The sequence below is a fragment of the Pollicipes pollicipes genome, unplaced genomic scaffold (assembly GCF_011947565.3).
Source record: "Pollicipes pollicipes isolate AB1234 unplaced genomic scaffold, Ppol_2.1 Scaffold_3447;HRSCAF=4054_pilon_pilon_pilon, whole genome shotgun sequence".
Classification (NCBI taxonomy): domain Eukaryota; kingdom Metazoa; phylum Arthropoda; class Thecostraca; order Pollicipedomorpha; family Pollicipedidae; genus Pollicipes; species Pollicipes pollicipes.
The window spans coordinates 13,209,437-13,219,157 of record NW_023596297.1 but is presented as its reverse complement, the minus strand read 5'-3'; the positions used below and the strand labels follow the sequence as shown (position 1 = coordinate 13,219,157).

At 45.6% G+C, this 9,721-nt stretch overlaps 1 protein-coding gene across 1 annotated transcript in view; it reads left to right on the top strand.

Annotated features, from left to right (window-relative positions):
• Positions 1 to 435: 435 nt before the first annotated feature.
• Positions 436 to 9,721, top strand: part of LOC119092713 (arrestin domain-containing protein 2) — a gene marked incomplete at its 5' end in the record, with an annotated part of 95,320 nt that continues 86,034 nt past the window's right edge. Inside the window, 2 exon segments of the mRNA XM_037215690.1 lie at positions 436 to 553; positions 9,045 to 9,167. Of these exon segments, the coding sequence (XP_037071585.1) occupies positions 442 to 553; positions 9,045 to 9,167 (235 nt within the window).

Here is a 9,721-nt window from a genome sequence, read left to right as displayed (position 1 = left end):
AACACCGAGACGCCTGCAATTTCAAAACAATTTTTGTTAAGGGATTCACTCAATTCGCTTCTCAATCAAAAGGAAAATTGTAGGTATAATTATCCAGTGTTTCCGAGCTGCAACAGTTCATACAAAACAGCGCTGTCACTGATGACAAAGAAACGAAGAGGCGGAAAACGAATGCGTCTCGGAAATTGGTTAAATTACGGAATCGCGCGGACGCGTGACTTATGAAACGTTTTCTTTGCTGTCGTCACTGAGCACCTCGGCGGATGTCGCAAAAGCACGCTCAGCGTGCGGCGATGGCGCCCCGTGCTGTTTCGGGGACCACCTCGTGACCGTGTATCCCCCGCTTCAGGCTGACATGGACTATATTCGAGAGTTCGACATCCGGCTGGAGAAGGAGGTGTACTGCACCCCGTGACCGTGTGTCCCCTGTTTCAGGCCGACATGGACTATATCCGAGAGTTCGACATCCGGCTGGAGAAGGAGATGTACTACGCCGGGGAGACTCTGGCTGGCCAGGTGATCCTCGACACCGTCGAGAACTTCAAGCTCAGAGGTCAGTGAGGTCGTGTGGTCGGAGCCAGCAGTCCCACGGTCTGGCTATGCCGCTGATCATGCAGCAGCTACATCATACAAGATAAACTACTCGTGTCAATTTACTATGCAACAACAGGAACGTGTTTACAAGCAAAGTCTGTCAAGTATTTTCTAACCACGCCGACATTCACGAATCCTTTCCGATCTATGGGAGGCACCGCTGCATCAGTCTTTTGAACAGCTGTTCAGGCAATGGTTGCATAAGACAACATCCGGCCTATGCATTTATGCATTATTCGAGTCGTTGCTGAGCCCTTCTTTCTCGGTTCGTGGAGCCAAACACGACTTTTTCGACAAAACTCCACGGCGGAAGCCATAATTGAAATGAGTTATCACTCGATGGAATCAGTTACTGCCTAGCGAGACATGCGTTCATTATGTTTAAGTTTTGTTTGGTCATGGAAAAACACATGCTAAGCGAAACTGAGGCCTGATTAACAGGCGACGTTGAGCGCTTCGTCGTCGTAAATGAATGTAACGGTGACATTGGATATTGCATTACTTTTACTATCATGTCCCATCACTCAAACATCGTCCAACCTAAATTACAATACTCATTGAGATAAAAGTACAGTTATCTGTGCATTCTTCGGGTTATTCAACGGGGGATAAGGCTTTTAATACTGACTTATCTGCATTACTGTATTATGTTACTCGCAAACGCACTTAACAACTTACGTTACATTTTCATTTGGCCAGATGTGCAGGAATCAAACCTTGATGATCAGAACGTATTGCGGGACCATGCTAGACACACATATCTAGCTTTCATTTTTCCGTTCATTTGATTTTCAATGTCGCCTGGCATTGACATTTGTATCCATGCCAGGTGAGTTTAACGTCACACATTTGTCATTCATTCGATCAAATAAGCCAAAACTTGTTTTAGATCACGTCATCAGGCGAACTGAGGCAACATTTAAGGCCAAATCCACAAATATTAGTGTTCCCGAACATTTCAGCACAACCGTTCTAAGGCGGCACCTGAACGGGATATATTGAATCGTTTTTGGTAGGTAGCAGATGCCAGACCTTTAAAATTGTCGTACCGGTTCCCTCGCGTCATCAGTCTATATGCGCGAGCACCGGTAGAAAGCTAGCACTGTTTGACACGCACGAGCATTGTTCCAGCTTCAATTGCATTCAACACAGGTTGACATTTTCCAGTACCGGATAAAAACATCGGCAATGGCTGCTCATGCGCGGACCTGAAATCTGCCTCGTTAAGACCTGCTGGCGGTGCCTGATGTCCCAAAATTATCACCTTAGACCTCGTGTCGATTACTCACCTATAATACGATAACCGCTGGTGTGATCGTGGTTTTCCGTGCACGGACCTGAAATTTGCCTCGTTGAGACCTGATGACCAGCAATTTTCACCTTATAAATCATGCCGACCACTCACCCATAATGCGATAGGTGCTGTTGTGGTCATGGTTTCCCGCACCGCATAGGTGATAGGTAACATTAACCGACCGCGTTCCTCCGCAAGCTGCTGCATCGTCCGGCTCGCATGCGCCCGCCGCCGGGCAGCACGATGTGTTGCGGAACAGCATGTCCTGTAGTGCGGCGCAGCACGCTGTGTATTCCGGTACAGTAGCTAGCGGATGAGCGGGCGGTCTTCTGCTGTGCAATCAGGGTTGTCACCGGCGAGCTAACCCTTGCAAGGATGGAAACCGGTGCGACACGTTAAGGATGCTGAAATGATGTACGGAAGGTCTCAGTTAAATAGCTAGCTGTTGAATTAGTAAGAAATGACGTAACTAGGACTAGGAATGTAATGGTATGTTGTCTAGTGAACGCTTAAAGAGAAAAACAGCTTGTTTATTGTGTTACAGCCAAACCTCATCAAAAAAGCGTTCAAAAATTAGTACCAGCAGACAGGTTTTAACGATCCCATGTTGAATAGACGACAGTTAAACAGGCACATCCAAAAAAAAAAAAAACGAAGAGGAATAACGCATTTCTTATCAGGCCGGGGAAAATGAGTTAGAAGCAAAACGAGTTAGTGAAAAAGACCCTTCAAGCTTCATTTTTGCATAGGGTTAGGTCATATACCTGGCACTTGACCAAGTACTTCGTGCTAAATCTGGGCGAGGATGAAATTCGTTTGAGGAATGTGTGTTTATCATTTGGCTGTCATTGACATCAGGTCAGGTACAAAACACAGTAGGCAACACATAAGGTCATCTATAAGTAACACGAAATCGATCAGCACAGGCAACTCTGTCCATTTGCTTTTGTGAACTCATGCTAAACACTTTTTACTTAAATTGCGCACTTCAAAAGCGCTGAAGAGGACTGGACTCGTCACCTCCCTTATGGAAGATAGATTGTTAAAACCAAAAGAATGAGTAGGCTTTCACTCGACTCCATTTACTTTGCAGTTTCAGGACACAAGGAATGGTGTTTAAAAGCACTTGCAGACAGCACGTATGGTACTTGACAGCATTTGGTGCTCAATGGTTTTGGGAGGTGAAGTATTTCGAATGGTCGAAGATCATACAGGGGCAGGCAAGCGGTATTTTTAGTACTTCAGAGCAGCTATACTGGCAAATACTAAGGACTGTTCATGACACTCTCAAAAACTAAGTGCTGAAAGAGAAATGTTCGTATTTATATGGGATTTTGAAATGAAATAGTCACCCTCGAAAACTTTCGGTGCTATTTACAGTCCCGCTCCTATTAAGACCTAAGCCCATTTATGTCCTGAGCTAAATGGCCACGAAGATGGGTGAAGAGTATCAGGGAGAGCGCTTCAGTCACTTGGAATTTATGACGTCATAATAACATCGTTCAAATCCTGCCATTCCACAAGCCATGCGGCGATCAAGAAAAATAGAGTTGTCGAGGTGCTCAAATCTGGTGGTCGTGAGCGCGATTTCCAGGTATAGCGGCTGTCGATTGGCACTCGATTAATGTTGTGCGAGTTACGATGACATAAACCAAGTCACATTGAGAAGCATATTTACTACACAGGGAACCGTGCCATTTTCTTAGCTTGATAAAGATTGCCTAACATATTGCGTTGATGAACCGACTGGCCATCAGGTGCCTATAAGCTGTATCTTTGCGCTACCTTGGCACCGCCCTACACTTCAAGTGACGTCATATTGTCTCATCAAAATGAATCAAACAGTCGCCCATTTTTTAAAAACCTCACGCCTGGATATTGTTACTTTTCCGGATCGAACAAGTTTACCTTGCTACATATAGCCTTGGACGAAAGATGAAGCCGTAGCTCAAACGGCGGCGTTCCTGTCAGCAGACGACACAAGCTCCACGTCATGCGCCATTGTTGAATATCTAGAAAAGAATTCAGGTAGACAACAAAAATATGCAATTTTCAGGAAATGTTATAAATTTCAACTTCATAATGTTTAGTAACAAAAATTTTGGTTTTGTTTGCACTTTTGGACGAAAACAATCGCTGGAAATCCGCACGTCATATCATGGATGTACCTTATTACGTTCACCGCCGTTGGGTGATAACAATACACAAATGAAGTTGGAAGGAGGCATTAATAATAAAAAGTGCACCACTGGTCATGGCTAGCTTGGGCGCAACTAGGCTAGGAACTCGGGTGTAAAACAAAATAAAAAAATAGCCGTTTTCACGAAGGATTACGGTGCAAAACTTTTTAAAAGTTTAAAAAACTTGTCAGCGGCCTCACACCTTTTATCAGCAATTTTTGGAAAGGAATGTGCCGCAGGTATTCAAAAACACATTTTCAAACAAGCATAACTTGGTGAAATTGCGATTCGCTGGCTGTATGAAAGAATCTTGTTTTATGGACTGGTGTGATGCCAGGTCTCCCCCTATCGAAACTTTACAGAATTGAAGAACATTTGGTGGCATCTCTGATGCAGACGCTACAAATCTACCACTATATCCTTGCGGCGTCCCTGTTCATGGGTATGCGGTATTTACAGCCCTCAATTACATTGCTTACAGTACTAACAGAGCTTGCTTACAGCACTGGCAAAGCTTACATGGTTTATACCCTAAAATGATCCAAGATGAATGATCCTTGAATGAAATGACCCTCAAAGCCTTGCTCTCTTTGCTCCACACAGAACAGATGAAAACAAGAATGATGCAGCCAGCATCCAACGCCCTCGACCGGTCCACGTCGCAGGGTTGCTGATTGCCTGATATTTTCCTAAAATATTATTATTATATATTATTATTATATATAAATATTTTGGTTAACCAAAGGCGTGGGATGAGGAAATGTTTATTTAGAGTATCACTGAATACAACTAACTTTTTCTTACTTGGATACACGTTGTTTACCTATTGAATGTTTAAGACATTGCTTGAAAACAATATTTTCCTTGTCAAAGCATTAACTTTACGCTTAAACATGCTATAAATATTTTTGAGACAAAATTCTAAAAATGTTTCAGTGCATTTAGCTATCGCGAAAACGGCTGCTGCAAGACATTAGCGAAGTAAAAACTGCCTGGAAATCATCCGCACTTTGGCATCAAATTTTGTATTTTGTCAATCTCTTTATTCCGACTTCGCCTGGGACAATTCGCTATCGGCTTGGACACCAGGAAACTGCAGTGGCCACTTCCGCAATTGGCGCTTCTCCCCCTGCCCTCCCATCGCCCGTCACGAGCGATTGCGTCTTGTTTCCCGGCGACGTTGACGTCAGAATCGCTGGCTTCTCGCAACAAAGAACAAGAGCCCAGAGTCAACAAAGCCCATGGATTTGTTGGCTGACCGCTTCCCGAGAAAGCGGCGGTCTGGGCGCGGCCGCCACGCGCGACTGCGGTTGGCCGCAAGTGGCGTTGAACTCCCGGGGCGGCCACTCGACCCAGTCCGGTCACGCGGGTCGAAGCGATCGCCAGAGCTTTGAAATCAGCTTGCTGAAGAACGTGCACAAAAGACGGAGAAGGCAAATGAGAAAGCATTAGTGCCTTTCCAGACACAGGATGGCGTAGTGAGCTGGGGGTACGGTAGCTCGCCCAGAAATGAGTGCGCATTAAGCGGTGTATTTATAGCATACATGTGGTTGATTCCTTTCCAAACATAAACATGTTCTGAAAATACGAATCCACCGTGAGGTGCCTAGCACAGTGTTAAATGTATCTGAGATAACCAGTCGTTCTAGTTCACGCGTGACATTGCCACGAATGCATCTTTTGACGACAAGGGTATCGGAACGCAGAATTTTATATAGCTTTTCAGTATTCAAAATAGACAGATTTTAACATGATTATTAGCATCTTTAACATACCATTACAAAGGCAGAGGATGATTGATCAACCCAAGATGGTCCAGCGTCGCCAAGGAGATCCGGCTTGATCTGTAGAGTCCCCTTGCGATGTCATAGAAAACATTGGCATAATGGTGTCATCGCACATCAAGCAATAGCTTCAAAATTAGCAATCTCCAAATTTGATACACAAGCGCCTCTTCATGCAAACTTATTGGATGGCCTAATCTGGTACCAAACCCATAGTTGCTCGAAGCTTCGGATAAACAGGCGCAGGACTATGGTTCGTCGTCAGACTATCAAAATAGCCGTAACTTTTGGCTCCAAATGGTTTTTGTACGCTATTATGTACTTATTCGTCATTTTACGTTTTCGGTACTTAATGATTTGTTCCCATGGGACGTAACATACAGAGACGTAAGGCGACGAATTGTTTCACGACGACAAAAATCAGTGCCTCGGAGTAAAGTTTACCAGCTTTTTTGATAGGCCTGACCCCCCGCTTATCGCATTTTCAGCGATTTAGGCACGGTGGACCAAATTAGGTATGGGTCGAATAAACGCTAACGTAAAAGGGGCTAAAATAGTGGTACTGATGTCACCCTGACATGAATGCTGACTACCTGATGACATAGGTCTTAACAACAGAGCCTTGGTCTTCAAAACAGAAGGCAGTATACTTGTTTACTGGTGCCAAACATTTCGTGTTTCTGTTGTGTGTGTATGTGTGTGTGTGTGTGTGTGTGTGTGTGTGTGTGTGTGTGTGTGTGTGTGTGTGTGTGTGTGTGTGTGTGTGTGTGTGTGTGTGTGTGTGTGTGTGTGTGTGTGTGTGTGTGTGTGTGTGTGTGTGTGTGTGTGTGTGTGTGTGTGTGTGTGTGTGTGTGTGTGTGTGTGTGTGTGTGTGTGTGTGTGTGTGGTGTGTGTGTGTGTGTGTGTGTGTGTGTGTGTGTGTGTGTGTGTGCATGCGTGCGTTCGCGCTCGCGCGCGCGCGCTTGTGTGTGTGTGTGTGTGTGCGTGTGTGTGTGTGTGTCACTGCGGTGTTACAACACACTCAGCTGCTGAAGCTACATTGCGTCGCCTGCCTCTCACCCTGGCAGGAAAGGCGGGCACCGCGGGAATCGAACCCCGTATCTCTGGTTTCCCAGACACGCAGAGGTTAACGCAGACACGTTAACCACTACACTATCGTCGCCCCTATTCCTGTGTCTTTCACTCTCGAGTCACAACAGATAACCAAGAAAAGGAGAGGGATTTGTTTATCCAGTATTTAGTTATCTGGGAAGATACAATGGCAAAAGATATACGCAGGATACATCCTGGTGGGCGAACCTTCTGCATGGATATGTAGGGATACTTTTACAAACATAGATAAGACAGTAGTAATAGCTATATTCGTCGGAGAAAAACCAGGAGAATAGAGATATAGATGGATTGATATTTTGGCAGCATGCCCTCATCGAAACAATAACAGAAGTCGAACAAGCAATGAAAAGAGAGGTTTTATTTCTAGGCATGCGTGTGGAAAAGCGGCATTCGATGTTAGTCCATCAATGTATGTCAGAACCGCATCTGACATCGAATTCGGTGGCTTAAATTGATGTAGGCTACTCACCAACTGATGAAATAACATTTTCTCGTTTGAAATTGGGGGTCCTAACCATAAAAGAAACAAAAATGGTCACGCAATTTATAATGCACGAACGGCTAAAGCGGAGGATCTGAGCCGCTTCCATGATCTACTACGCTTGCCAATGTTATCAGTTCTGATTTACGCTCAGTCGTGTCGCGTTGGGCGTACCATAAATCACATCAGCAGTTATTCTTCTGGAAATCGGAGGGAATACCAATGAATACATTGACATTTCAAAAAGCTTGCTGCTTTGCATCTTGGGAATCAAAATGCGGCGCCCGAGTTAAGGCAAATTTCAAATTTAATTTCGCCACCGGTGAGCAGCGTATCTAATCTGGTGTCATTCGTAGGTAAATAATTGATTCCATATCACGCTCATTACCGCAAAAGTTTATACCAACTACACTGTTACGGAACCATGTGTACACGACATACCTTCCAAGGGAAAAGCTTTTGTAAGACAAAACTCCGACAAGCAAAGCAACTTCTATGTTCAACATATGTACACGACACAACTTTTATGGACAAAACCTGTTAGCGACATAACTGCTCGTATAGAAATATCCAAAACGTTCACACGATATGACGTCCTCGACACGACAATACTTCTTCCGCCAAAGCTTCCACGCGACACAACGTCTAGGGACGAAACCACCACTTAGCAAATTGTCCGCGCACTTTTTTTGAACTTTTAGCTTTGTGACATTTCTCCCACCCCACAAATTGGTATGGACAAAACTTTTACACGATATTTCCTCCACGGGCGAAACGCTTACGGTAAAACTTCCGCGCCCCACAACTTCTACGGACTAGACCGATTCACGAGAACTCCCATGGGAAAAGCTCCCACGTGACAGAATAAAATGTGCGCGTGACCTTACGTCAACAGACATACACGACGAAGATTGTGTTTTCAAAACGTCTCTTATGGACATGAATGCCACACGAAAAAAAATGCTATGGCCGAACATTCACACCACAGCATCTCTAGCAGCGTGGCAAGTCAACAATTTTGTGGCATTGAGCTTCCCAGTGGGCAGGTCATGGGGCAGCAGTGGTGTGCTGGCCACACGGAGGTAACGCTAAACACCCGTTTCGCTGTATTTTGGTATTAATAAGGATATACAAAGACGATGAGAAAAGCCATCTGTTGGACCGAAATTATTACTTTACGGATTCGGCGTACAAACAGCAAGCTATGCTTGGCATATACCTGCCGGATCAGTCAAGGCCGGTGCTGAAAATCATTCACATATCTATCCTCAGAGCAATTCAACATAGGCTCTTGAATGCCTTGTCAGTAGCGCTTTGTAACTAAGTGAAAACGTTGCGCACATGCCTTGTTTGTTGCAGTCATGTTTAAGGGTTTTTGTGGGATTTGGGGGTCTGAACGCCTCCAAGATTACTAAATGTCAACATTATGCAATGTACGGTAAATAATGTCGCTCACTGGACTTCCTCAATCGATTTCGAGTGGTTGGCGAGTGGAAGACATGATACAAACCACCTTTCGATCGACTATAGAGTATCTGAAGCAGCCGAGCTTCAGGACGCTCTGCATGCCTTGACCGTGACCGTGACCTTGCCTCCAGCCATCAGAGTGGTACTCCGGGGCAAGGCGCACGCCGAGTGGAAGGTGGTGGTCAGCGGAGACAAGCGCACGGTCAAGGACGACCAGTACTTCATCGACGAACGCTCCACTATCTGGGGGAAAGGTGAGGCACTCCGCCATCTGCGGGAAAGGTGAGCTTCTACACCATCTAGGAGAAATGTGAGCCGCTACACCATCTGGGGAAAACGTGAGCCGCTACACCATCTGGAGGAAAGGTGAGCCGCTACACCATCCGGGCGGAGGGGCGGGGCGCCTGATCATCTAGGGGAAAGGTGAGCCGCTCCATCATCTGGGGCGAAAGGTGAGCCGCTACACCATCTTGGGAAAGGTGAGCCGCTCCACAATCTGGGGCGAAAGGTGAGCCGCTACAACATCTTGGGAAAGGTGAGCCGCTCCACCATCTGGGGAAAGGTGAGCCGCTACACCATCTGGGGGAAAGGGGAGCCACTCCACTATCCGGGCGGAAGGGTGGGGCGCTCAGCCCAGTCGACCGTAGTGGTCAACGCCGAGCTCTTTGCAAACAGTTTATGGAAATGCACACAGTTCAGCTGAGAAGAAAAATATTTAAAAGGTTTACCGTTGCATTTGTTAAGCGCGCGCAATTGATGGCTTTACTGATACCTTTTGCACGGAATTACAGAGAAACTGCATGGAAGA